Here is a 14,779-nt window from a genome sequence, read left to right as displayed (position 1 = left end):
TCTATTAGCTACACATACACACACATATACATTCAAGATAGGTTTTTGTTAGTTGTTATCATAAACATTCTTATGATAATGCCTTTTCATAGGTCTTGTGGGAAAAAAAGAAACTAAAACAATAAAAAACTGTGTTTAGTGGATGATATAACTATGATTATCATTACCTCCCACAAATTTCCCCTTTGGTTCTCTTCCTTCACTCTTGAGTCCCGTCAGATTTCATTGTTACTGTCTCAACTTCTACAATGAAACAAATTCCGATCCACAGTTTTAGAGTTGTTTAATCTGATTTGGAAATATCTTTACTTGCAGAAAGGAGACATTATAGACATTATCTGCAAAACACCAATGGGTATGTGGACAGGAATGTTGAATAAAAAAGTAGGCAATTTCAAATTCATTTATGTGGATATCATCTTGGAAGAGGAAGCCACACCAAAGAAGATAAAAACAAGGCCAAAGAGTAAAAAGGCCAAACCACAAACTGTGCAGGAATTCTTAGAAATGATTTTGCTTCAGGTCAGTGAATATATTTTCATTTGATTATTTTTTTGGTTTATGGATAATCTAGAGATTCCATATTTATGAACAGCTGCTAAATTTAAACTAAATTGAGTGATTCAGGTCCCAGTTAATTACTATTAGTCTATAATGTTGATAATATATCAAAATATTATCTTCATTTTTGCTTTCCCAGTAATAATATTGCCATGTAAACTCTATTCTTGCCATTCAGATCCTTACTTGCATAAGAATTATAAATTCAAACTGTAAATATTGACTCAATTTGGCAGCTATATCTATCTTACTAGAGAAATATGGCAAAATAAACATTTGTTTCCTTTAAGTGACCCTTTGCTGTGATATTTCTGGGATAAATACTGATGGAAGACTGTGTGACTAGAGAAACTTGGCATCATAAATACTGAGAGGCTGAGAGAATATATAAAAACAAATGTTATTAAGAGTTATTAAGAGTAACTGATATTTCTAGATCATGTTAAGATTCACAAAACTATGTATATGTACATGTGCATATTTGTATGTATGCATATGTATTATATATATATGTATACATACTTGATTTCAATAAATATATTTTATAAGGTATTTATTTCTTTGATAGATCTATGATTCCAATAATATGAGAATTTTTTTCCCAATGGCATGAGTTTCAATTTATCCACTTCTTATCTTTTGCAGCTTTTATCTATGTCTTCCCCTAAATTCTCCAGAGAGCAATGTTACTTAGGTCTCTTGAAACCATATGTCATTAGTTTTAAACTTTTCATATCTACTGAATTTATACAATTTATTCACATTAATTAAGTAAATTTTATCTGTTGAGCAAAAAGTTACTAAAATTAGAGTAAATATTTTTTTAAAAAATGACTCAGAATATTAAAGCTGTCTAAGACTTTAAAAGCCTTCTAGTCTAATCATTTCATCTTTCAAATGAAGATTCTCTGAGGAAACACTTTACTTTAGTCTACACAGCTAGTTAATAACACTCCCTAGATTCTGATTTAGGTTTATCTCTTAACCCTCTCTTTCAGTTATAATAAACTGCCTAAAAGGGTCTGTCTTTGAAGTGATGGTGATAAAGTTTTCTCTTGAAAACTAATTTTTTTCTCACTATTTTAATTCTACTACTTTTCTAAATTTGATTCAACTATTATCTTTTTTTCTTTTTGAAACCTTAACGTACTGTTTGTTTTTACATTTTCATATGTATGTACATGTATGTATATGTATATATGTATACATATGTGTATATATAAATATATATTTAAGTTTCCATTATTTTAAGAAAATATAATAACTGCTACAATTAAGTTCTTCATCTATATGTATTGCTTTTGTTGAGATAAGTGCCACTTTAAAAGGACTTTTAAATAAATTGGCTCTAGCTTATGAGACCTCTTTAACAGTGAAAGTTATTTTTAAATAAACTACTAGAAAAATCATCTTGATATAAGCAAGTATAAATCTGATTAAATTGACTGCTTTTAATGTTTGTTTTTGTTTTGGTGAGACAAATAGTGTTAAGAGATTCACCAAAATCACACAACTAGTAAATGTTAAGTGTCAGAGATTTGAAGTAAGGTTCTCCTGACTCCAGAGCTGGTGGTCTATTCATTGCAATATTTAGTTGCCCCTTAGGTTCACTCTTTATTTTAGTTAACTTCCTATAAGAGATATGAATAATTCTCTCTTATATTTAATAACTATGTATTGGGACCAAGATTTTTCCCCTTTTCTACTTTCTCATGCAGAAATCAATCTGTATCAAAAATCTCTTTAAAAAAAATTTACTCTTGCATTTGCTGAGAAAGATCTGGGAAAATGTTGATTCTCCCTGTTATCAACAAAGGTGATATGAAAATTGATGTCTCTTTGACCAGGATTTGAGTGGCCTAAGTCAAGTACCCCAAGACTCTCATTTTAATAAAGTCCACCTCCCAATTTGTTAAGTAATCAGAGGTGATTGGCATCCCTCAGGAACATCTAGTCTTTTAAATGTATATAAACTGTGAGCCCACTTCCATCAGGGGACTTTAGTCTAAGAAAGAAAGCCAAATGATCATCCTTTTATTAATAACGTACTGGCTTTATTAATAAAATCATTACATTACACGGAAATGTCTCAAACTTTTAAAATCACTACACATAAGATGATCTGGTTTTATGCTACATGAAAGCAGTATATTCATTATTTAAAATTTAGCTCTTTTGCTACTCTTAAACATTTCTTGCCTAGAAGGGAAAGACACAAGCTTATTGTGACCATAAAATAGTTTATAATAAAAATGTATTAAAACCCTATTTTTGTCTAGTCAATAAGCCAGTCAAAACACAAGTAATTATTAAGTGCTTATCATATCAGGCACTGTGCTATTTATAATTCTCCAAGTCTAAATTGAATAATATTTTCTTCCCTATTTAAATTCAAATAGAAATGAAATGGAGAAATTAAACTTTAGCTAGTCCCTTAAACCAAGAAAAATTCTTCAAAAAGACAAATTCAAATTGATGCACATATGTAAAAATCCTTCATGATTAATCTTATGCTGGAATTATCTCTCCATGTTGATGAAACAGAATAATAAATTAAAATTTTCTATTATTAGATTGTATAAGTGTTTACTGTTTGAATTAAAATCATAGTTACAAGTAGGTTTAACAATGAAGCATAACACTTTAAAACATATATCATCTTTTCATTCCTTTTCTTGAATTTTTAGCTCTTTTAAAATAAATAAGTCTGTACCAGAACTTGTAATCATCATTCTCACTTCTAGATTTTTAGATGCCATTGAGTTTCTCAAAATAAAGTTCAGTTAATCTGATAAAGAACTTTTAAATTCTCTAATCTCATTCACGTCCAAGTTGAGAGGTTACAAGTCATTATTAAAAGTAGTCAACCACATCCCAAATTTCTATAGTATTTGCTATAGGTGTACAGGATTTATATATTTCATATATGTTCCATATTCTCTCCACTATATAATTATTTCTGATAAATCTACTTGAAATCTATCATCTCTACCATTTCCCTTGTGGCCATAATATACTCCTTGTGTAATAGAAATACAAAGGCCAGTTATAAAATTCTCATTTGGTACAATAATAGATCTAAGTTCTTTAATTTAGGATTCATATTATTGGCTTTATACAATCCTTGCCCAAAAGAGCTGCATTCAAAATGAGGTAATTGAATCTATCCCTTGGGATCCTTCACAGGTAATAAAATAAATTGTTTTCACCTCAAATCTCTTATAAAATATAATATACAAATGGAACATTCACATAAAAAGGAAGAAAGAAAAATAACTTCTTTTTTACTGACACATTTGGGTCTTAATCTGGTTTTGGAAATGAAATTGCATGAGATCACAAGCAGAATTATAACCAGTAATCCCAGAATTTAGTACAGTTTCTGACCCATAGTAGATGTTTAATAAATATTCATGGAATTGAACTGAAAAGTCAATTTCATGGATAGCTTAGTGGAGAACATTACCTAGGAAGACTTCAGAAACAGCCATATAGCCCCCCTTCCTTTTCTACTTCTATATTCCATTGCACCTTTATTCTACTTACCTCTCTCCTGGAATTGGCCTTCTTCCACTGTCCCTGTAGAGGTAGGGACTGGCAGAACACTTTGAGGATTTTGAATGAGTCGGGGAAGAAAAAAATTTCTTTGGATGTCAACTCTATGACTCCTACCAAAACCCAAGAAATCATATTTATACTGTTTATAATCATTGTCTGCACGTTCCAGGGATGTTAAGAAATGTGTACATAAAATTACAACTGAGTTATGTATATATATACATATATATATACATACATACATACACAAAAACATCCATGCTTAGTTAAATTATTTTTTCATCTAGGAATATACTTCAACACTTTTGCTAAATGGTTACGAGACCCTGGAAGATTTAAAAGATCTAAAGGAAAGTCATTTGATTGAATTGAACATTGAAAACCCAGAAGACAGGAGGAGGTTGCTATCAGCTGCTGAAAGTCTGTTTGATGATGAAAGTAAGTTACCATAGTTTTATTTAGCTGAAGAAGATAATCATTTCAAGGTAAGGAGGCACATCACTGCACATAAAGTCATAACTGTCTTCATAAGAATCTTGTACATTAATCTTCCCCCTAAAATCCAAACACACAGAGACATTTCATAGTAAAAATAGACAACTTTTATCTTTTTTATATATAAATGCTAATGGTGTTCATATATCACTAATTCATTATAATCCAAAACTTATCAATGATCATTAATCTTTCAAATGCTCCTAAAATAAGAAGTCACTGTTTTCATGGTTCAACATATAAATGGCATTATAAATGTCTTTTCTTTCCTTTTCACCTTGCCCTTGTAGTTTTCTACCTGTTTGAATCATTTCAACTATCTGGGTCACAGTTTTCTTTATGTAAAAAATGAGGAATTTTGGACTACATAAAAAATAGAATACAATGGAAAACAATAAATAATTTTATTCAATTGACCTCAAAATTCATTCTTCATATTTGCTTGAGGATCTATGAATCTAGTTATGTTATTGTTTCCCAAGTGCTCTTATTATATAACACAAAAAATATCAACAGAATGAAAGGAAATTTTGAAAACATCTTGTCTAAGCAAAAGACCTGGGGTTGCATCCTAAATAACTTGCCCAGCAAAGTTTAGTGTAATTCTGAATGGAAAAAAAAAGATATTTAACAAACTGAAGGACTTTCATATATTTGTAACAAAAAGGTAAAAACTAAATGGAAAATTCAATATAAAAGACCTGGAAGAAATATAAGGAACATTAAAAAATGAATTATAAGATATAAAAAAATCAACATTATCAGTATTCTTAAAACTGTTATGATTATTATGATAACTTGAAAGAAATGTTGAGGCTGAGTTTTGTGTGATGGGATGATCTAAAAAACGAAACTGCAGAAAAAGGTAAAGGGAATAATTGTAAAAATGAGGCATGAAAGTAAGAACTAACACAGGAAGCAAGTAGGGATGGAAAACTGGTAATGTTTGAACATTCCTCTCATCCAGGTTGAAGGAGAAACAAGGTCTTTTGAAAATGGAAAGAGATGAGAAAAATGGGGAATAGGATGGGGAAAGGAATTTTTAGATTATTAGCATTTAGAAAGGGGAGAGAATGGGGAAGAGAATTTTGGAGGCCTGTGTGGATTAAGATAGAAAGAGAGAGGAGGGAAAACACTTTAAGGGGTTAGTGGAATAGAAAGTGGCAGAGTGAGAAGAGAAGATAAGGCAACAGGGATAGGATAAAAAGAGAGACTGATCAAGAAGAAATTTCACAAAATAACTGAATATAAGTGGAATGTGATAGCAAATTTTATGGTGGCAAAAAAAATGGAAATTGAAGGGATTCCCAATCCACTACAAAATTTGCTACCACATTCCACTTATATGGTGTATGGTTGAGATGGAATGCTACTACACTATAGAGAATAATGAGTTCAATGAACTTAGAAAAGCGTGGAAAATCTGCACAAAATGGTGAAGACCTAAGTTAACAGATTTAATAGAATGTTTCCAGGGGTCCTCAAACTTTTTAAATAGGGGGCCAGTTCACTGTCCCTCAGACTGTTGGAGGGTCGGACTATAGTAAAAACAAAACCTTTGTTTTGTGGGCCTTTAAATAAAGAAACTTCATAGCCCTGGGTGAGGGGGATAAACGTCCTCGGCTGCTGCATCTGGCCCGTGGGCCATAGTTTGAGGACTGTAAATTTATACAGTAACATTGTATATATATTATTTTAAGATATGATATTTGTTTTAAGAATGACTTTGAGCAATTAACATTTTGACTTGTAAATGTACAAATTTTAAATAAAGGGCATATGAAGAAAGATGCTATCTTCATTCAGAGAAAGAAGTGATAAATAGATGTATGCATTGAATAATTTTACATATATGTACACACACATATATATTATGTGTATATGTATCTTTGTGTGTATGAACAAATATGTTTGTGTCTAATGAGAAACCATTAAGGCATGGTGGGGGAAGAAGGAAGGAAAGCATTTACATGATAATTTTATTTTATATTTAGAAGGAAGAGCAAGTTGTACATAATAGATTTGCAGTTTCATACGCAATTACTTTTTTAATAGTATGGAAATACTTTTTTTTAATTCCATAAATTAGAATTAGCAATACATTTTGAGGGGGGGAAAGAAAACATAATTTCCTTCTAATTAGAGATGTTTTTCAAATGTTGAGCTGTCATTTTACACCTAGAGAATATACATTTCAGAAACAAAATTTTGCTATAACTTGATTTACAGTGGTGTAGAAATAAGTATGAGGAACTTCTTTTTTAATTTGTCCAACACTGTCTCAAAAGCATTTCAAAAAAATTACTTATACCAGCTCTATGTTTTTGTTCATTTTTTCTCTGAACTTTTTTCTTTTCTTCTTAATGTGTTAAATTTCTATCCATCCTTTAAAGTTCAATTCAAAAACCACTTTCTCCACAAAACTCTCCCTTATAATGTTAGTTGCTAATAAACTTCTACCTTCCACCTTATATGTTTTAGGTTGAGATTCTCATTATTGTAACCATAAAATAGTTTATAATAAAAATGTATTAAAACCCTATTTTCTCTAACACAAATTCTAAGTATATTTTATAGATCTCAATGTTGATATCTTAATTCTCCTAAATTCTTTAATGGCAGGGACTACTATCTTAAACTTTGTCTCCCTCAGAAATATACTGTGTGTTTTGTACACAGTAGGAGCTTAATGATTATATACCTCAATTGAATTAATTACTACAACAGTCTTCATTTAAATTCACTACAGTTGCATATATCTCTTGAAGCTCTCCTGTGCAAAGTAACATATTCTATATAGTCATGTTTTCTCTTTCCACTACTACTTTCCTTCCACACCTAGTTTCTATCCTGACTCTTGAACAAGGATTCTGTTTCTTGTAAACAACATGTTTCCTTCCAAAATATAGTGGCTTTCTACATTTGAAAATGAGAAATTCCAATTTAGTTGATGTCATAAAGCCCTAAACATTTGCTCTAAAAAATCAATAAAGGAAATGTCTAACATTCTGTATTAAAATATACTATATATATATGAATTTGTATATGAATTATACAAATACACATATAGTCAAGCTGAAATAATGCAAAAAATGCAAAATGCAAATTTTTAAAAAATGAAATGTAACTACTGTTTGTTGTCAAAAATTTAGCTAAAGAACTGGTATTTCATTGATGCTTAGTCTAGCATATAATCTGAAGTTGTTAGAATATATATGTCAAAAGATGTACGTTATATATTAGATTATTCTTACTAAATACCATTTGTCTTATATTAAATTCACTTTCCTTAAGAAAGAAATAATGGCTTTCATTTGCTGATAAAATGCTGAGTTTTGATGATTCTGCTCTATGCAACAGTAGCTTACTCTATGTATATCTTATACTACCATGCTAAAGATTAAATATACACTTTTGGTATTACTTTAGGGATAAAGACATTGAATATATAGCTGCATAAAACTGAGAAGCTGTTTTTAAAGCTAAAGTCAAAAGTTAAAAATAAAGAATTTGGGGAAGTATAGCTCAAGATTTTGCCCATCTATTTTATCTCACAGTTGATCACTATTATTGTTCAGTGAAATTCCTTCTTTTCTTGCTGGTTGATTATAAGAATGTATTTGCTTCATTGAAAACAGAGTTGAACAGTCTTTTTTGGCTTTGATGATACTACTTGAAGCTTTAGGAAAAAGTAGAAACATATTTAAATAATCATGAATTCACTTAAGATGACTAGCAAGAACTATGGGGTATTAGGGTAGGAGATCGTGTGAGGGTAAAGGAAGAAAAAGAAAAATTTGAGAACTCAAAATAATTTATTTTTACTCTCCCACTCCTACCAAAATATATGACATTTTCCCTCACTATAACCTTGAGGATATAAACAGGATGACTCCCCCTGCCCTGTGTTCACACTTTAAGGGGTAAGGGGAGTCATTGCTTGACAGATCATACAGATGATCACATATTAGTTGTTAAGAACATTTAATATGGTGTTAAGTGCTATTGCAGGATTTAGCTGGAAGAGAAGAAGAATTCTGTTAACCTCCTTTGGGAAAGGAATAATAATGTGAAATTCTGAATTTTGCATTTATATTGAATGAATATTAATGAACTTTATTGGCTATCTCATCAGAGAAACTAGTTAAATTTAAGAGAATTTGGGTATTAAATGATACTCAAAGTTTAGTGCAAAATAGACAGTGACTGGTTTATTTTATATTGCAAATTAATACCAGTTTTTTTTTTCCCTTTTAAACTGGTGAATAATTCACTTGCTTTGATAACACTGAAAGCATCTCATAAATATTCCTGTTATATTACAGTTAGGGCTATTTTCAGACAATGTAACATAACAGAAAAAGAGCTGTACTTGGAATCAAGGGACCTAGGTTTAAGTCCTAGCTTTGCTACTTATTTAGATAAGCCAGTCATTCAATTAATATTTGTTTAGCATTAGGTGACTCAGTGGATAGAGTGTCATCTGTAGAATTAATTGTAGTGGTGGTGGTGGGGAAACCACTCATTTTCCTGAGTTCAAATCCAGCTTCAGACACTAATTTTTTGACGCTGGACAAATTATTTACCCTGTTTGCATCAATTCCTAATCTGTAAAATGAACTGAAGAAGAAAATGGCAAACCATTCCAAAAATAGGAAAAGCAATGGCATTCCTGTCTCTCTGCCAAGAAAATTCTAAATGGGGTCATGAGAAGTCCTTCATGACTGAATAAAAACAACACTTGCCAAGCATTATGCTAAATATTAGGGATACAATGAAAATGCAAAATTATACCTTGATGAGAGCATTCTGGGGAAATGATGGAGTAGGTCAGAAAATTCCAACCTCTCCAGATCTCCTCCACAAATGAGACAACATAGTACCTGGGTAATATAGAGCATTAAAAATAAACAGGAGTTGAGACAGAACAGTGATCTTCCTGGGATAATCGAAGATAATCGAGTTTGGCCATGTGAAATATAAACACTTTTAGGCGAATGCCATTAAAACATCAAGAGGTGGTGCCCAAGACTAGCTGGGTTGGGAGGTAGCCTCAGCCCCAATCACAGAAATTTTTTACCTCTTAGACAATGTGGGGAGTCAGGCATGAGACCCTTGGTGAGAAGAAATCAATACCCTGTGAGTGTAGAAGTAGTAGGGTAGGTATGCTGCTGGCTATGGACACTTAGAGGGGGGTGGAGTTTTTATTTCTGTTTTAGGCCAGAAGGAAGAATTGAAGGAGAACAAGAGGACAGAGGCATCATCCTGTAGCCTCCAGGATTACAATCACAAGTTTCTCTAAATAAAAAGAAAAAAAATGAGCAGGAAAAGGAGAAAAAAAAAATCAAACCACAAAAAGTTACTATGGAAAATAGAGAAGACCAGGAGATGGTCTTCAAAGGAGGATACTAAAGCCAAAAAAAAAAAAGACTCCTCCTCCAAAGAGCAATGTCAAATGATCCTCTGCCAAAAAACAACTCATAGAAGAATTAAAAAAAGATGTTAAAAAATCAAAAGATAGAGATTGAGGGAAAATTTTAAATAAGAACAATCCAAGATAAACAAGATTATGAGTCTTAAAGAAGAAATTAATTTTTAAAAAATTAAAATTGGGCAAGGGGAAGCCAGTGAAGTTATAAGAGATCAAGAAATAAGAAAACAAAATATAAAGAATGAAAAATAGAAGAGAATGTGAGACATCTCATAAGAAAAACAACTGCTCTTAGATCAAGAAGAGGAAGCATAAGAACAATTGGACTTTCTGAAAACTACAATAAAAAAATCTTGAGACAATAATACAAGAAATAATTAAAGAAAATTGTCTTAAGTGTTAGAATAAAAAGGGAAAGTAGAAATAGAAAAAAAAAAAAAAATCCACTACTCATTACCTGAAAGAGATCTAATCAGGAAAATGTATAGGAACTTATAGACAAATTCTGAAACCTCCAGGTCAATGGGAAAATACGAGCAACAAAAAACCAAACCAAAATAAATTCAAATATAGCAATGTCATAATTAGAATCATACATGACTAACAACAGCTACACTAAAAGACTGCAGGTCTTGGAACAGCATATACTGAAGAACAAAAGTTGAAATTTTTTTACAGTTGAAAATATCATACCCAGCAAAGCTAAGCATAATCTTGAACAACAATAAAAGAGATATTCAATGAATTGCCAGATTATCAGGATTTTGTCACAAAAGACTTCAATTTGAATAGAAAATATGACATACAAGATCAAAGAGAAATATAAGGTAAACATAAAAGACTAATTACAAGGAACTCAATAAGGACAAACTGTTCATTTTCTATTTGTGAAAATGTAAAGCAGATTAAGAGTAATTATGCAAATAAGGTATGAGAGGAAGAACTGACGCAGAAGAATTACACGGGGGGGGGGGGGGGGGGGGGGGGGGGGGGAGGAAGACTTAATAGTTCTGAAACTCTACTATCCACAGAGATGGGTTAAAGAGTATATAACATACATTATATGTATATATAGAATACATATGTTATGTGTATATGTATAGAAGATTATAAAAGTCCAAATTAAGAAAGAAATAAGATGAAAACATATGAGTGAGGAAAGAATAAAGTAGAGATTTTAGAGAGAACCCTACTCATATCAGATCAGGGTTAAAAAGAAAAAAAAACCCTATGCTTAGAAGGTGAAGAAACAGCAAAAAAGGAATTTTTAAAAGGTGTTTAGATTAAAAGGAATGACATTATGTGGAGAGTAAAGAGAATGGAATAAAGAGAGAACAATATATATATATTTGGAAAGTTATAAAAAGTCTTCTAAATTCAGATAGAAACAAGAGGCCAAGAGAAAGGATTAAAGGAGAAGATAAAGGAGATTTTCTTGGTGGAAGTAGGTTAAGAAGTAGGAGGACAGGGTAGTAGATAGAAATAAAGCAAACGAGTCAAGTGGGATAGGAAACAAGATTCATACAAACATAAGATAAAAAGGAGTAAAATTTATTAGGATAAAAATAAAAACAATTAAAAATATCTTGATTATCTGATCTCCAACATCTTTTTTGTGTTAATTAAATGCATTGTAAGCTTATTGCAATTTCCCTTTTTTGATAGCAATAAAGTAATAATAATTCAAAATAATGATTACCTCAACCTTGACTCTCCAAAGGCTCAACTTGGTCTAATTCTTGTCTTTTTTATTTACAGTTTTAGAAGAAGAAAGTGACCCTGCATCCCTATCTTTAAAGCCAGACATCACTTTTAACCAGTCACAGTTCAATGACTGTCCAAGAGATTCTGGTTGTTATATCTCATCAGAAAGTTCGGATAATAGCAAAGAAGATCTGGAGTCTGAAAAGCTGTCTAGCATGGTAGAGAAAATGACTATCACAGAATCAAATGATTGAGCCTATATTTTTCAACATTATAAGAAGATCCAAAGATAAAAGTAATAGTTAGTAAAGGTATTGTGAATTGTGACAGTTTTTATATTCAATAATCTTTGATGATACACAGCAGATTTTATTATCTTGATGTTTCAAAATTCTGGTTTAACAAAAGAACCTTCATTGTTAAATAATTTGTAGACTATAGCTGTGAAAAGAAATAACAGGAAAATATGGTTTTTTTTTAACTTTCTACGTCAAAATTATTATCCTTTATGCATTCCCAATTGTTGTAAATAGCAGCACATGTATTTATTTTAAATGTTAGATGTTAATAGCTTATTGTTCCTTACTCTTCATGTCCCTGATGTACATGAAATTTACCTTTAGAAGCATTTTGCAAGTTCATCATCTTAATATTTGACCCTTAAGAAAAAGCAGTACAACCCTCCATGCCTACCAGTTACAAATTGATGTGTGCAATTATAGTAATGAATAGTTATAATACAGATAACTGCTCATAAGCTTAACGATAAATCTCTTGTCAATATTCCTTCTTTCCCTACCCCTACTCAAGCAAGTTGTTAAAGCATTTTACCAGGCATGGTTTATACTTTTAAATGATTTTAATGATCTTTTTCATTATTAAATATTTATCAATTTTTGAAAAAACAAAACGAGATTTTGCAAGCATAACCTTTAATAAAATTACATCTAATGTAAATCCCATTGATGTCCTAAAATATTCACACTGCATATCTTTTATCTCAAAATTGTCTTAATGTTGATAATAAATGGAACTATGTGATGATTATATTTTCCAGGTTGTGTTCTTTATAAAAGATTCAGTAATGTTTTGAGATATGCAGAGATATTTTTATAGAAAAATGATTATTGAATCAATTTACTGGTTTTTCTATCATGCATTCTAGATTTCACTTTTGTATCTAAGATATTGTGTTTATCCTTTAAAAAGATTACATGATAGCCTACAACATTTAGTAGAAAGTAAATATTAAATAGAAATAAGTAAGATCTTTAAAAAGATGCATGTGTTGCATCTATACTGAAAGTGAAGGAGAGAAATGCATCTATGTTGAAAGTGAAAGAGAAAAAAAGAAGTCCTCAGAGATTCTGGAAATATTATTTCACTAGTAGTCTTGGTAACTTATTAAAAATCAAATAGGACAAACCTATCATGAAACCTTTTGGTGTGTGGTGGGGTATGTATGAAACCCATAGCATCTTTTGTTTCCCCATATCTTTATCAAACAAAAACTGACATGGTCATCCTTAATGGACAAATGGGGTGGCAGGAAATAACTACAATCAGTACTGTATTTTCCTTCAACAATGTTGGAGGAAAGTAACTTCCTGTTACTTCTACTTTTAGTCCGCTCTTTATATCAACTAGACAATTAGGATTAAATTAAACAAATATTTATCATATATCTACTCTGTATTCAAGGTACTAGAGAATGAAAACAATTAATAAACTAATTCTTTCCCTGTTGGAAATTATACTTTCACATGTTTACTGTGAATACAACAAAAAACAAATTAAAAAGAGTTTGCATGTGCAAAATAGAACAGAAAAAGAAGGTTATGCATGAAACTGCAAATTTGTTATATGTAAATTTATTTTCTTTTAAAACATATAAAATTTCCTTTAAAAATGTGAAGTAAAGAAACATTCAACAAAGCTCTACTAATATTCCTCTCCAAAAAACGTTAAAATAACACTTTAACTGAAAATCCAGAGTGACAGACCTAACAAAGGGTCACAGTGAGATATTTTTTCCTCTACAAAATCACAAAGGAAGTCAGCAAAAGAAATCTGTGATATGGGGGAATGGGATGTTCTGGAGCCTATATAGGTAGATAAAATACCAGTGTTGGGACTAGAAGGTGTTGATAGAAGCAACAGCAGTTTTGGGATATCTAAAGCTAGAGATAATAAGACCAGAACTGATCAGAAAGAGATTACAAAACACACCTGTGCTAACATTGAATTCAAGACCAAAAGTTGTCTGGCAGCTCTATTTCTTATATTCACTCCTGAATCATAATTCAAGGACAAGATGAATCATTTTCAGTCAAGAATGGGTGGAAATTCTGAAGGGCAGTATCATTTCTGTTTCCAAGAAAGAAGGGGACATAAAGATTTGTATAGATTGAAATCTGAAGGAATTGGGGGAACTTTCTGGTAGAGGAGTAGAGTATAGACCAAGAGAGCAGTGAGCATACCTCTCCCCATATTATACCATAGTTAAAGAATCAAAAACTTAAAAAAAAAAAAAAAAACAGATAGCTCTGAAGATTATATAATAGTGTGAAAAAACCTGAAGCTTGAGAAAGGAGTCCCTCTTCCACCATTCCCCCCCACACCAGGAGCAGAGCCCAATATTAACATAAAGTTCCAAATCAAGTAATAGAAAGGAAAAAATGAGCCATCAACAATAACAACAACAAAAAACTTAACTATAAAAAGTTATTATGATGACAGGGAGAATCAAGACGAAGTCAAAAGAAGACAAGCAAAGCCTCAAAGGAATAAAAAAAAAGCGAATTACACATAAGCCCAACAAGAATTCCTATAAAGGCTAAAATCAAATCAGAGTGGCAGAGAAAAAAAAAAAGGTAAATAAATGAAAGCAAAAGAATAAAATTATGAGAAGACAATTAACATCTTGGTAAAAGAGGTACAAAATATAAAGTAACACCTTAAAAAGCAGAATTGAACAATACTAATGAGGTTTGGGTTTTATTCTCTCACCCTGTTTTCTTACTCTGTCTC

At 31.0% G+C, this 14,779-nt stretch overlaps 1 protein-coding gene across 2 annotated transcripts in view; it reads left to right on the top strand.

Moving 5' to 3' along the window:
• Positions 1 to 12,797, top strand: part of SAMSN1 (SAM domain, SH3 domain and nuclear localization signals 1) — a 98,159-nt gene extending 85,362 nt beyond the window's left edge. For both annotated transcript variants that reach the window (XM_031959165.1, XM_031959164.1), the window contains exons 6-8: positions 316 to 522; positions 4,407 to 4,557; positions 11,804 to 12,797. In XM_031959165.1, the coding sequence (XP_031815025.1) occupies positions 316 to 522; positions 4,407 to 4,557; positions 11,804 to 12,003 (558 nt within the window). In that variant the 3' untranslated portion in view covers positions 12,004 to 12,797. The remainder of the gene's footprint in view (positions 1 to 315; positions 523 to 4,406; positions 4,558 to 11,803) is intronic.
• Positions 12,798 to 14,779: the final 1,982 nt, after the last annotated feature.

Source organism: Sarcophilus harrisii, chromosome 3 (assembly GCF_902635505.1).
Source record: "Sarcophilus harrisii chromosome 3, mSarHar1.11, whole genome shotgun sequence".
NCBI lineage: Eukaryota > Metazoa > Chordata > Mammalia > Dasyuromorphia > Dasyuridae > Sarcophilus > Sarcophilus harrisii.
Note: the sequence above shows the minus strand (reverse complement) of the source record. Positions and strands in the feature narration are given on the sequence as shown.